The following is a 14888-nucleotide window of genomic DNA, read 5'->3' on the forward strand; positions in this document are numbered from 1 at the left end:
ATATAGTGGCATAATCACAATTAGTTTCTCAATTATTCCTGTACTCGGCCTAGAAGCCCTATCTTACCTGTTTACAACACTTTGGTCAAAGTTCACTATTCAAACTTTTGTTCACTTTGAATTATTATACGGATCTTTATAATATACTAGCATATTCAGATTTATTTTCTCAATTATTCTTCTTGCCCTGGTCTGGAGCGCTCTTTTACTTGTTCATAAGACTTTAGTCCAAATTCACTATTCAAGCTTTAACACTTTACTTCACAAAGATAAACTTTAGTTCATTTAGAATTATAACACAACACCCCATATCAAATCCTTCCCAGATGTTAGGCACAACGATAAAAGTAATGAGTCGATCAACTGATAGTAATTCAGTAAGAAAGACAAAATATTTCTATAACCGTAACCCAAGTTCCGGTTATTTAAGATTTTGAAATATTGTCCACTGCTTTCATTTAAACCCAAGGTATAAAAAGGATAATGCGGTTATACAACACTTCACAAAAGAATGGTGAAACATCAAATATTACATCTTTTTTATGTCTCTGAGCTTGGTATATAAATATAGTACCTTATGTCCAGCTCAACGTATGCATTAATTAGCGAACTACTTGTTTTCCAAATAATATTCACAAGTAAGCTTAGATAAATTAATATCAGATTTAATAGGTTCCAAGAGTCATGTAGCTCAGTAGCAGAGCGCTTGAGGTGTGACGAGTCACAGAATCGATTGCCTCCAATGGAACCCGTTTTCCCCGCCGTTCCAACCAATGACCCACGACTGGTATATCAAAGGACGTGGTATATAAATACTGATAAAATACATATAAACGTTCCTTGCCGTTTTAGCTTTAGGAAGGGCGGGACGTAGCCCAGTGGTAAAGCGATCGCTTAATGCGCGGTCGGTCTGAGATCGATCCCCGTCGATGGGCCCATTGCGCTAGTTCTCGTTTCAGCCAGTCCAACACAACTAGTATATAAAATACCTTGGTGTGTGCTATCCTGTCTGTGGGATGGTGCATATAAAAGATCCCTTGTTACTAATGGAAACATGTAGTTGGTTTCCTCTCTAAGACTATATGTCAAAATTACCAAATGCTTGAATTCAAGAACCTATGATTAATAAATCAATGTGCTCTAATGGTGTCGTTGAACAAAACAAACAAACGATGACGATGAGTAACGCTAGGCTCAAACTACCAACTGCCACGACAATGTTGGCCAACTTTCTGCACCAACGACTTCTACGACTGACCAGTTGCTAGTCTGAGAGCTTTTACAACTCGATTCTCGTCGTATATATATAATATAACCCATTAGTTAGTTAGTTGCGCACCCGTTGTAAGTCGGGGAAATTACCACGCAACCGTCGAGTTGGCCAACTTCGACGTGACAGTTGACAGTCTGACACTGGCATTACATTGAGTATGGGCGTGTTTTATTGTTACTTGCAGGACCTCCTCCAGGTAAAGCTCACAATTCGTGGGGCGCCATGGCCCACTTGTACGAACAGGTGCTCAGCATCGTCACGAAGCCGCCGGAGGAAAGACAGGAAAAGGAAATACAGCGAATCGTTTACTGGTTTCGGAAAAAGTCGGAACTCTTCAAAGATCTCAAAGAAGGTACACTATTTAGCTTTAGAAGCTTAGTTCCGCCCAAGGCTGAGTTCAACCAGACCGAGCAAAAAAAAAAAAAAACGTCCGCGAAACTAGTTAAACCAAATGGCCAGGTGAGGAACTTGGGGGTGTCTTGTGTTAAGATGAGCGTTCGCTTACGTTAATGATACGATTGCTAGCCTGGGCCGAGTTCAGCCAGACCGAGCAGAAAAACGTCCGCTAGACTGGTTTATGCGCTCCACGTTGCACCAAATGACCACGTCGGGATCCAATCAAATAGCGAACATTTGAGAAACTTTTGCTGGCTGAACTTGGGACTGTTTTTTTTGCGCTTTTGGGCCGTTTTTCGTAGGGGTTTTGTGTGTGTGTGTGTGTGTGTGTGTGTGTGTAGGTGTGTGTGTGTGTGTGTGTGTGCGTGCGTGCTTTTATGTGTGTGTTCTTGTTTTGTTTTTGATATTTTTTTTTACGCTGGGCGGTATTGGTACGCGTAGACGTCCGAATCCTCTTTATTTTACAAGACCAAATGTAAACAAATTTAAGCAGCTTTTTAATTGTAAAAATATAGGCACCGTTAGAAACTTGTGTAGATTTATAACTATATCAACAAATATTTCTGTTCCTCCTTAGACTTTCATTATTTACAGTTTACGAATTGTTTTTCAAATCCTGTCATCTTGAGGCTGTTATATTATATACCGGTATGTATATTTGTATTCCTGAGTGTAATGACGTTCTGTTCTGTTAGAGCTAGACGGACATTCGGACAGTTATATAATCGCTGTCTACCATCAGTGCCAAATCAGTACAAAAAACCGCGCATTTTTGTCAACCACTTCAAATATTACGTAACGCTCCGTGGCGTGGGTGGGTGTAGGTCCAAACGTTATGTAGCGTTACAGGGGGTGGGTGGGTGTAGGTCCAAACGTTATGTAGCGTTACAGGGGGTGGGTGGGTGTAGGTCCAAACGTTATGTAGCGTTACAGGGGTGGGTGGGTGTAGGTCCAAACGTTATGTAGCGTTACAGGGGGTGGGTGGGTGGGTGTAGGTCCAAACGTTATGTAGCGTTACATGGGGTGGGTGGGTGTAGGTCCCAACGTTATGTAGCGTTACATGGGGTGGGTGGGTGTAGGTCCAAACGTTATGTAACGTTACAGGAGGTGGGTGGGTGGGTGGGTGTAGGTCCAAACGTTATGTAGCGTTACAGGGGGTGGGTGGGTGGGTGTAGGTCCAAACGTTATGTAGCGTTACAGGGGGTGGGTGGGTGTAGGTCCAAACGTTATGTAGCGTTACATGGGGTGGTTGGGTGTAGGTCCAAACGTTATGTAGCGTTACATGGGGTGGGTGGGTGTAGGTCCAAACGTTATGTAGCGTTACAGGAGGTGGGTGGGTGGGTGTAGGTCCAAACGTTATGTAGCGTTACAGGGGGTGGGTGGGTGGGTGTAGGTCAAAACGTTATGTAGCGTTGCAGGGGGTGGGTGTAGGTCCAAACGTTATGTAGCGTTACATGGGGTGGGTGGGTGTAGGTCCAAACGTTATGTAGCGTTACATGGGGTGGGTGGGTGTAGGTCCAAACGTTATGTAGCGTTACAGGAGGTGGGTGGGTGGGTGTAGGTCCAAACGTTATGTAGCGTTACAGGGGTGGGTGGGTGGGTGTAGGTCCAAACGTTATGTAGCGTTACATGGGGTGGGTGGGTGTAGGTCCAAACATTATGTAGCGTTACATGGGGTGGGTGGGTGTAGGTCCAAACGTTATGTAGCGTTACAGGAGGTGGGTGGGTGTAGGTCCAAACGTTATGTAGCGTTACAGGGGGTGGGGGGTGGGTGTAGGTCCAAACGTTATGTAGCGTTACAGGGGGTGGGTGGGTGGGTGTAGGTCCAAACGTTATGTAGCGTTACATTGGGTGGGTGTAGGTCCAAACGTTATGTAGCGTTACATGGGGTGGGTGGGTGTAGGTCCAAACGTTATGTAGCGTTACATGGGGTGGGTGGGTGTAGGTCCAAACGTTATGTAGCGTTACAGGGGGTGGTGGGTGGGTGTGTAGGTCCAAACGTTGTGTAGCGTTACAGGGGGTGGGTGGGTGGGTGTAGGTCCAAACGTTATGTAGCGTTACATGGGGTGGGTGGATGTAGGTCCAAACGTTATGTAGCGTTACATGGGGTGGGTGGGTGTAGGTCCAAACGTTATGTAGCGTTACAGGAGGTGGGTGGGTGTAAGTCTAAACGTTATGTAGCGTTACAGGAGGTGGGTGGGTGTAGGTCCAAACGTTATGTAGCGTTACAGGGGGTGGGTGGGTGGCTGTAGGTCCAAACGTTATGTAGCGTTACATGGGGTGGGTGGGTGGGTGTAGGTCCAAACGTTATGTAGCGTTACATGGGGTGGGTGGGTGTAGGTCCAAACGTTATGTAGCGTTACAGGAGGTGGGTGGGTGGGTGTGTAGGTCCAAACGTTATGTAGCGTTACAGGAGGTGGGTGGGTGGGTGTAAGTCCAAACGTTATGTACCGTTACAGTGGTGGGTGGGTGTAGGTCCAAACGTTATGTAGCGTTACAGGGGGTGGGTGGGTGGGTGTAGGTCCAAACGTTATGTAGCGTTACATGGGGTGGGTGGGTGTAGGTCCAAACGTTATGTAGCGTTACATGGGGTGGGTGGGTGTAGGTCCAAACGTTATGTAGCGTTACATGGGGTGGGTGGGTGTAGGTCCAAACATTATGTAGCGTTACATGCGGGGTGGGTGGGTGTAGGTCCAAACGTTATGTAGCGTTACAGGGGGTGGGTGGGTGTAGGTCCAAACGTTATGTAGCGTTACAGGGGGTGGGGGGTGGGTGTAGGTCCAAACGTTATGTAGCGTTACAGGGGGTGGGTGGGTGGGTGTAGGTCCAAACGTTATGTAGCGTTACATTGGGTGGGTGTAGGTCCAAACGTTATGTAGCGTTACATGGGGTGGGTGGGTGTAGGTCCAAACGTTATGTAGCGTTATAGGGGTGGGTGTAGGTCCAAACGTTATGTAGCGTTACATGGGGTGGGTGGGTGGGTGTAGGTCCAAACGTTATGTAGCGTTACATGGGGTGGGTGGGTGGGTGTAGGTCCAAACGTTATGTAGCGTTACATGGGGTGGGTGGGTGTAGGTCCAAACGTTATGTAGCGTTACAGGAGATGGGTGGGTGGGTGTAGGTCCAAACGTTATGTAGCGTTACAGGAGGTGGGTGGGTGGGTGTAAGTCCAAACGTTATGTAGCGTTACAGGGGTGGGTGGGTGTAGGTCCAAACGTTATGTAGCGTTACAGGGGGGGTGGGTGGGTGGGTGTAGGTCCAAACGTTATGTAGCGTTACATGGGGTGGGTGGGTGTAGGTCCAAACGTTATGTAGCGTTACATGGGGTGGGTGGGTGTAGGTCCAAACGTTATGTAGCGTTACAGGAGGTGGGTGGGTGGGTGGGTGTAGGTCCAAACGTTATGTAGCGTTACAGGGGGTGGGTGGGTGGGTGTAGGTCCAAACGTTATGTAGCGTTACAGGGGGTGGGTGGGTGTAGGTCCAAACGTTATGTAGCGTTACATGGGGTGGGTGGGTGTAGGTCCAAACGTTATGTAGCGTTACATGGGGTGGGTGGGTGTAGGTCCAAACGTTATGTAGCGTTACAGGAGGTGGGTGGGTGGGTGGGTGTAGGTCCAAACGTTATGTAGCGTTACAGGGGGTGGGTGGGTGTAGGTCAAAACGTTATGTAGCGTTGCAGGGGGTGGGTGTAGGTCCAAACGTTATGTAGCGTTACATGGGGTGGGTGGGTGTAGGTCCAAACGTTATGTAGCGTTACATGGGGTGGGTGGGTGTAGGTCCAAACGTTATGTAGCGTTACAGGAGGTGGGTGGGTGGGTGTAGGTCCAAACGTTATGTAGCGTTACAGGGGGTGGGTGGGTGGGTGTAGGTCCAAACGTTATGTAGCGTTACATGGGGGTGGGTGGGTGTAGGTCCAAACGTTATGTAGCGTTACATGGGGTGGGTGGGTGTAGGTCCAAACGTTATGTAGCGTTACAGGAGGTGGGTGGGTGTAGGTCCAAACGTTATGTAGCGTTACAGGGGGTGGGGGGTGGGTGTAGGTCCAAACGTTATGTAGCGTTACAGGGGTGGGGTGGGTGGGTGTAGGTCCAAACGTTATGTAGCGTTACATTGGGTGGGTGTAGGTCCAAACGTTATGTAGCGTTACATGGGGTGGGTGGGTGTAGGTCCAAACGTTATGTAGCGTTACATGGGGTGGGTGGGTGTAGGTTCAAACGTTATGTAGCGTTACAGGGGGTGGGTGGGTGGGTGTAGGTCCAAACGTTATGTAGCGTTACAGGGGTGGGTGGGTGGGTGTAGGTCCAAACGTTATGTAGCGTTACATGGGGTGGGTGGGTGTAGGTCTAAACGTTATGTAGCGTTACAGGGGGTGGGTGGGTGTAGGTCTAAACGTTATGTAGCGTTACAGGGGGTGGGTGGGTGTAGGTCTAAACGTTATGTAGCGTTACAGGGGGTGGGTGGGTGTAGGTCTAAACGTTATATAGCGTTACAGGGGGTGGGTGGGTGTAGGTCCAAACGTTATGTAGCGTTACATGGGGTGGGTGGGTGGGTGTAGGTCCAAACGTTATGTAGCGTTACATGGGGTGGGTGGGTGTAGGTCCAAACGTTATGTAGCGTTACATGGGTGGGTGTTATGGTTACAGGAGGTGGGTGTAGGTCCAAACGTTATGTAGCGTTACATGGGGTGGGTGGGTGGTGTAGGTCCAAACATTATGTAGCGTTACATGGGGTGGGTGGGTGTAGGTCCAAACGTTATGTAGCGTTACAGGGGTGGGTGGGTGTAGGTCCAAACGTTATGTAGCGTTACAGGGGGTGGGTGGGTGTAGGTCCAAACGTTATGTAGCGTTACATTGGGTGGGTGTAGGTCCAAACGTTATGTAGCGTTACATGGGGTGGGTGGGTGTAGGTCCAAACGTTATGTAGCGTTACATGGGGTGGGTGGGTGTAGGTTCAAACGTTATGTAGCGTTACAGGGGGTGGGTGGGTGGGTGTAGGTCCAAACGTTATGTAGCGTTACAGGGGGTGGGTGGGTGGGTCTAGGTCCAAACGTTATGTAGCGTTACATGGGATGGGTGGATGTAGGTCCAAACGTTATGTAGCGTTACATGGGGTGGGTGGGTGTAGGTCCAAACGTTATGTAGCGTTACATGGGGTGGGTGGGTGTAGGTTCAAACGTTATGTAGCGTTACAGGGGGTGGGTGGGTGGGTGTAGGTCCAAACGTTATGTAGCGTTACAGGGGGTGGGTGGGTGGGTGTAGGTCCAAACGTTATGTAGCGTTACATGGGGTGGGTGGATGTAGGTCCAAACGTTATGTAGCGTTACATGGGGTGGGTGGGTGTAGGTCCAAACGTTATGTAGCGTTACAGGAGGTGGGTGGGTGTAAGTCTAAACGTTATGTAGCGTTACAGGAGGTGGGTGGGTGTAGGTCCAAACGTTATATAGCGTTACAGGGGGTGGGTGGGTGGCTGTAGGTCCAAACGTTATGTAGCGTTACATGGGGTGGGTGGGTGGGTGTAGGTCCAAACGTTATGTAGCGTTACATGGGGTGGGTGGGTGTAGGTCCAAACGTTATGTAGCGTTACAGGAGATGGGTGGGTGGGTGTAGGTCCAAACGTTATGTAGCGTTACAGGAGGTGGGTGGGTGGGTGTAAGTCCAAACGTTATGTAGCGTTACAGGGGTGGGTGGGTGGGTGTAGGTCCAAACGTTATGTAGCGTTACAAGGGGTGGGTGGGTGTATGTAGGTCCAAACGTTATGTAGCGTTACAGGGGGTGGGTGGGTGTAGGTCCAAACGTTATGTAGCGTTATAGGGGTGGGTGGGTGTAGGTCCAAACGTTATGTAGCGTTACAGGGGGTGGGTGGGTGTATTTAACAGCGTTACGTAACGTACTTCTGGGTTGCTGTTTTTTATTGCTATGTCACGGCGACAATGTTAAACGCAGGAAGTTATAGCTAAACGTCTACACACAATAATTATTATAAATCGCAAAACAGTACGTTCAAATTATATTACACCCATCGCTGACGGGTTTTTTTTTTCTTTTCGTGAATGGGAGCAGGGTGGGATGGGGGATGGAGTTGTCTCCAAACGTAATAATTTGGAGGAGTGTATGATATAACATTACGGAGGGTGTCTAAGTTGGACAAAAGTAGCGTTACGTATTGTTTGAACGGCCCCAAAGATTCCAGCTCTAATATAACAATAATACTATGTTTGAAGTTAATACCTTTATATCGATCATTTTCGAGTTAGCTTGTAACAAATATTTTACATATTAATCACTACTACTACCACCACTAATACTACTTCTTCTACTACTACTACTACTACTACTACTACTACTACTACTACTACTACCACTACCACTACCACTACCACTACCACCACCACTACTACTACTGTTACTGCTATTGTTGCTGCTGCTGCTGCTGCTACTACTAACTACTACTATTACCACTACTATTACTACTACTACTACTACTACTACTACTATTACTACTACTACTACTACTGCTGCTGCTGCTGCTGATACTACTACTAACTACTACTGTTACCACCACTACCACCACTACCACCACCACTATATTTTACATATTAATCACTACTACTACTACCACCACTAACACTATTAACACTACTACTACCACCACTACTACTACTACTACTACTAATGCTGCTGCTGCTGCTACTATTCTACTATTACCACCACCACCACTACTACTACTACTACTGCTACTGCTACTGCTACTACTACTACTACTGCTACTGCTACTGCTACTACTACTACTACTACTACTACTACTACTACTACTACTACTACTACTACCACTACCACTACCACTACTACTACTACTACTACTACTACTACTACTACTGTGTACTAATACTACTGCCATACTATATTTTTATGTTTATATTTACTGACTTTCAGAAATCATTCTGGATATTTTGAAGAACTGCCAATTCACCCCGTGTAACCGAGACGATATCATCATACGGCAGGGCGAGAAAGGAGACTGGTGAGGCTCTCATGTTTTATTTAACGATGCACTTAACACATTTTATTTACGGTTATATGGCGTCGGACATATGGTAAAGGACCACATATATTGAGAGAGGAAACCTGCTGTCGCCACTTCATTGGCTACTCTTTTCGATTAGCAGCAAGGCTTTTTTTATGCACCATTCCACAGACAGGATAGTACATACCACGGCCTTTGTTACACCAGTTATGGAGCACTGGCTGGAACGAGACATAGCCCAATGGGTCCACCGACGGGGATCGATCCTACACCGTGTCAGGGACGGTACTCCCCTTTAACGTTAAAAGTGACACACCCTCCCTCAACAACAAAGTTTGCTTTGTTTAACGACACAACTTGAGCACATTGGTTTATTAATAATCGACTACTGGATGTCAAACATTGCTAGCCTAACCAGTAGTAAAGTGCACGCCTGATGCGCTGTCGGTCTGTGGTCGAACCTCGTTGGTGGGCCCATTGGGCTATTTCTCGCTCTAGCCAGTGCTACACGGGTAGTGATGTTCTTTTCCTATTTGCATCATGCTCTCGATAGTGTTGCTGTTTTCAGTTATTACTTCATACTCACGAGTAGTGTTGCTATATTCAGTTTTTACATCATACTCACGGATATTTTTACAGTGTTCAGTTTTTACATCATACTCACAGGTAGTATTTGTATTTTCAGTTTTTACATCATACTCACGGGTAGTGTTGCTATATTCAGTTTTTACATCATACTCACGTGTAGTGTTGCTATTTTCAGTTTTTACATCATACTCACGCATAGTGTTGCTATATTCAGTTTTTACATCATACTCACGGGTAGTCTTTGTATTTTCAGTTTTTACATCATACTCACGGGTAGTATTTGTATTTTAATTGTTAACACACGGGTAGTGTTGTCGTTTTTATTTTTTACATCATGCTCACGGGTAGTGTTGCTATTTTCAGTTTTTACATCATACTCACGGGTAGTGTTTGTATTTTCACTTTTTACATCATACTCATGGGTATTGTTGCTATTTTCAGTTTTTACATCATACTCACGGGTAGTGTTACTAGTTTCAGGTTTTACATAATACTCACAGGTAGTGTTTGTATTTTCAGCTTTTACATCATACTCACGGGTAGTGTTGCTATTTTCAGATTTTACATCATACTCACGGGTAGTGTTGCCATTTTCAGTTTTCACATCATACTGACGGGCAGTATTTGTATTTTCATTTTTTACATTATACTAACCGGTAGTGTTGCTGTTTTCAGTATTACATTATACCAACGGGTAGTATATATATTTGTATTTTCAGTTTTACATCATACTCACAGGTAGAGTTGCTATTTTCAGTTTTTACATTATACTCACGGGTAGTGTTGCTATATTCAGTTTTTACATCATACTCACGGGTAGTGTTGCTGTTTTCAGTTTTTACATCATACTCAAGGGTAGTGTTGCTATATTCAGTTTTTACATCATACTCACGGGTAGTCTTTGTATTTTCAGTTTTTACATCATACTCACGGGTAGTATTTGCATTTTAATTGTTAACACACGGGTAGTGTTGTCGTTTTTGTTTTTTACATCATGCTCACGGGTAGTGTTGCTATTTTCAGTTTTTACATCATACTCACGGGTAGTGTTTGTATTTTCACTTTTTACATCATACTCATGGGTATTGTTGCTATTTTCAGTTTTTACATCATACTCACGGGTAGTGTTTGTATTTTCAGCTTTTACATCATACTGACGGGCAGTATTTGTATTTTCATTTTTTACATTATACTAACCTGTAGTGTTGCTGTTTTCAGTATTACATTATACTAACGGGTAGTATATATATTTGTATTTTCAGTTTTACATTATACTCACGGGTAGAGTTGCTATTTTCAGTTTTTACATCATACTCACGGGTAGTATTGCTATTTTCAGTTTTTACATCATACTCACGGGTAGTGTTGCTATTTTCAGTTTTTACATTATACTCACGGGTAGTGTTGCTATATTCAGTTTTTACATCATACTCACGGGTAGTGTTGCTGTTTTCAGTTTTTACATCATACTCACGGGTAGTGTTGCAATATTCAGTTTTTACATCATACTCACGGGTAGTGTTGCTATATTCAGTTTTTATATCATGCTCACTATCATTATCACGGGTAGTGTTATTATTTTCAGTTTTTATATCATACTCAAGGGTAGTGTTACTATTTTCAGTTTTTACATCATACTCACGGGTAGTGTTGCTATCTACATCAACACGAACCTGTACGATGAAGACCCGGAGGACGACGTTCGGGTGAGGGTCAGGGAGAAGAAGCCGTCGTTCTCCGCCATGAAGCCGCTGAATATCGGCAAGGGACTTTCAGTGCAGAATCTCGACAGAACCAAGTACGGAAATTACATCGGCAGAATAGGTAAGACTTCTAATCTTAAGAAATTAGTGTGGTAGATATGGGGTGAGTTTATTAGAGAGACAAACATATATATATATATATATATATATATATATATATATAGAGAGAGAGAGAGAGAGAGAGAGAGAGAGAGAGAGAGAGAGAGAGAGAGAGAGAGAGAGAGAGAGAGAGAGAGAAACCCAACAACAACATAGATAGATAGATACATAGATAGATAGATACATACATAGATAGATACATACATACATAGATAGATACATAGATAGATAGATGGTGTCTACAGTTAATGAACTGATATTTCTGTTTTACCATCAACAGCCGCCGGTAAGTCTTTCGGCGAGCTAGCACTGATCAGGACCGATTCGGTCCGGAATGCTACGATCATCGCCAACGAACTGACGCACCTTCTCGTTGTGAATCGTGACCTGTACAACCGGTCGCTGCTTACCTACCAGGCGCACGAATACGAAAAAAAGAAGACCTTCGTCGACAACTACCCGCTGTTTCAGCACTGGCAGCCCAAGTATAAGAAGATGATGGCCATGAGTCTTGTGAAAAGCAATCTCAAGTTCGAGGACGTCATCATAAAGCAAACGAATCCAGTAGAGGGACTTTATTTTGTTATTAGGTTAGTAGGGTATTGACTGTGACAATAATAATAATAGGCCTTCTTTTTGTCTATCTGTATGTCACTGTTTTTTTCTTCTCTCTCAAACTCTGTTTCTGTGTCTCTTTCGCTTGCTCTCTATCTTTCTTGTTTTGTCTCCGATTCTATCAATGTTACTCGCTCCTCTCTCTCTCTCTCTCTCTCTCTCTCTCTCTCTCTCTCTCTCTCTCTCTCTCTCACAGACACAAACAAACACACATATGCACGCACAAACAAACAAACACACACACACACACACACACACACACACACACACACACACACACACACACACACACACGCGATTCGATAATGTAGCACTGACTTCGACAACGTCTTCTGTGCGGCTGGTAAACTGAGACGTAGGCAAAAGTTTCCGTTACAATATCATAACTAACGCCACACATAAAGTTAACTCTAAACATTTTTCTGAAATTTTAACTCTCACTGGACCCTCTCATAATGGGGCTTGAGACACCATTTGATAAAGTTGTAATGACGTGATGATGTTTTAGTTTTTTTCTGTTTTGTTTTGCAGTGGGCAGGTTAAGGTTGTGATTGATGCAAGCTTACATTCAGAACAATATCCAGATCTTTATCCCAAATCAAATGTCGCGGATCTAGAAAAGGAGAAAGCTAGGGACATTCTAAGGAAGTAAGTCAATGAAACCTTCTCTAATGTAGAATAATATCCAGATCTTTATCCTAAATCAAATGTCGCGGATTTAGAAAAGGAGAAGAAAGGAAGAATGGAAATGTTTTATTTAACGACGAACTCAGCACATTTTATTTACGGTTATATGGCGTCGGACACATGGTTAAGGACCACACAGATATTGAGAAAGGAAACTTGCTGTCGCCACTTCATGGGCTACTCTTTTATATGCACCATCCCACAGACAGGATAGCACATACCACGGCCTTTGATATACCAGTCGTGGTGCACTGGCTGGAACGAGAAATAGCTCAATGTGCCCACCGACGGGGAGAAAAGGAGAAAGCTAGGGACATTCTGAGGAAGTAAGTCAATGAAACCTTCCTTAATGTAGAACAATATCCAAATCTTTTTCCAAAACCAATTTCGCGGATCTAGAAAAGTGACTTGACACGTCCCATAATGAAGATCAACAGGTACCATTGCAATTGCTCAATGATTATGCTTGGTTTTGGGATGCCGTAATAAAATCCCAAATGTACTTGTAACGAATATATATGGTTTACCCCCAAAATCCCACACAACAACATACGTATAATTGTAAACGCAGGCAAATATTAATATTTCTTTATGGCCAAGTAGAATATATTATATAATTAGAATTTTCATACAAGGAAATACAATGGGGCAAAATTTAACCCTTTTAACCCTGTATACCAATTTTGACCAGAAACTTCATAAAAATGAATAATACAGTAAAGAAACGTAGGGGAGTGGCAGGGTTACGGTACTATGTGGCTCATTCAATAAAGTACTTCCATAATTGGCACATATTACATTCTACTTCGTGTCCAGAAGGAAACAAAATCGACATTCTAGTAAGTGCCCTCTTTGTAAATTGTGCCTCCTGCCATAATAAATCTTAGATCCATCCCTGAGGTTCATACACCGGCACTGGATCCTATCAAGAATGTGTTGTTATTCCTTCTTGTGCTTTTGTTGTTTTGGTTCTTATTAACCGACTAATGTTCAGGCACATTGTCCTCAATAATTAAGACTACTCTTTCAAGAATAGTAGTTAGTGATTAATTGTTAATGAGACAGACATTAGTGTAATGACCATACAATATGTCAATGAGCCATTAAAACTCAGTTCACATGATAGCCAGTATCTAGATGTGACCCCAGTACTTACTGACAGTACGTCCGATGTTTTATTTATTATATGTTTTTATTTGTTTTAAAACGCCACAAACATTTAACACTCGGACAATAACTGTAACTTTTTTGACATTACAAACATGGATGGTGATTGATGAGATAAATGGTGAAGCCGCAGTATTTCCCATTTAGTATAGGACTACTTGGCAGGGACGCGTTCCATGCTTCCTGTCAGTTGAGCTATCTCGGTAACACTGGAACCCAGGGTACACGGAACCTGCAGTGGATGCCGGGTAAACATCTTCCACGTGGGGCCATACATTCGGGAAACACACCCATAATTGCTCCTGTGAACAGGGTGAAACTCGGTGTATGTGGCCTTACACCTACCCATTGAGCCAAGTGGTGCACTCACTCTGAGCTGGAGCCGGTACTGGCATGAAAAATTCCCTATTGACTAAGGTGGGATACGGACCCAGTACCTACCAGCCACAAGACCAATGGCATAACCACTATACTACCGAGGGCGATTCGTCTGATAGTTTAACCATTACATCACCAAGGCTGGTCCAAAGTATGACCACAGCTCAGTTGCGACGTGTTCACTAAACCGATTTCTCGTCCACTGTACTGGAAACCCATTGATTTTTTTCCGTCCCAATCAGTGCCTCTCGACTAGTATTTCAAAGTTCATGGTATGTGCTGGCCTGTCTGTGGGATAGTGCATGTAAAAAAAGATCCCTTGCTGCTAATAGAAAAATGTTTTGGGTTTTCCCTGCATTATCAAATGTTTGACATTCAATAGATGATGATGCATTAATCAATGTTCTCTAGTGTTGTCGTTAAACAAAACTTCTTTTTTTGAATTTGTATTTAGCAGACTGAGATAGTTAAGTGTGTGATCAGGCCAGTGCACATAAACTGTTACTTCAATTGAATAGAAGCACGGAAATAGATAAAGTTAATAATTGTGGTTTGATACATTGAGTTTGAAGACTCTGAATTGATGGCTTTCTCCTTTTTTTTAACAGAGAAATGAGCTTACAGAGTTTGAAAACGGTAGACAAAAAATCAACATTTCAGAGAAAGCTTCCTCAACATGAATCAAAGAAAGAAAATCAACGATACATCGAACTTTGTCTTCTAGGAGCTGTAGAAATAATAGGTAAACCGCGTAACTACAGGCAGCTACGTCTAGTATGCAAACGAAGTGTATTTATTATGCTAGGATCAGGTTGTCAACTGACAGCACTTAGTTGGCCAACTCGACGGTGGCGTTGTAATTACCACAACTCCCGACTTAAGACGGGTGCGCTCAGATT

At 43.9% G+C, this 14888-nt stretch overlaps 1 protein-coding gene across 2 annotated transcripts in view; it reads left to right on the forward strand.

Moving 5' to 3' along the window:
* The window catches only part of LOC121381874, a 63685-nt gene that overhangs the window by 23807 nt on the left and 24990 nt on the right, over positions 1-14888 (forward strand). For both annotated transcript variants that reach the window (XM_041511262.1, XM_041511261.1), the window contains exons 3-8: positions 1458-1625; positions 8602-8689; positions 10905-11104; positions 11423-11732; positions 12289-12405; positions 14598-14731. In XM_041511262.1, the coding sequence (XP_041367196.1) occupies positions 1496-1625; positions 8602-8689; positions 10905-11104; positions 11423-11732; positions 12289-12405; positions 14598-14731 (979 nt within the window). In that variant the 5' untranslated portion in view covers positions 1458-1495. The remainder of the gene's footprint in view (positions 1-1457; positions 1626-8601; positions 8690-10904; positions 11105-11422; positions 11733-12288; positions 12406-14597; positions 14732-14888) is intronic.

The sequence above is a fragment of the Gigantopelta aegis genome, chromosome 9, assembly GCF_016097555.1.
Source record: "Gigantopelta aegis isolate Gae_Host chromosome 9, Gae_host_genome, whole genome shotgun sequence".
In the NCBI taxonomy this organism is placed as follows: Eukaryota; Metazoa; Mollusca; class Gastropoda; order Neomphalida; family Peltospiridae; genus Gigantopelta; species Gigantopelta aegis.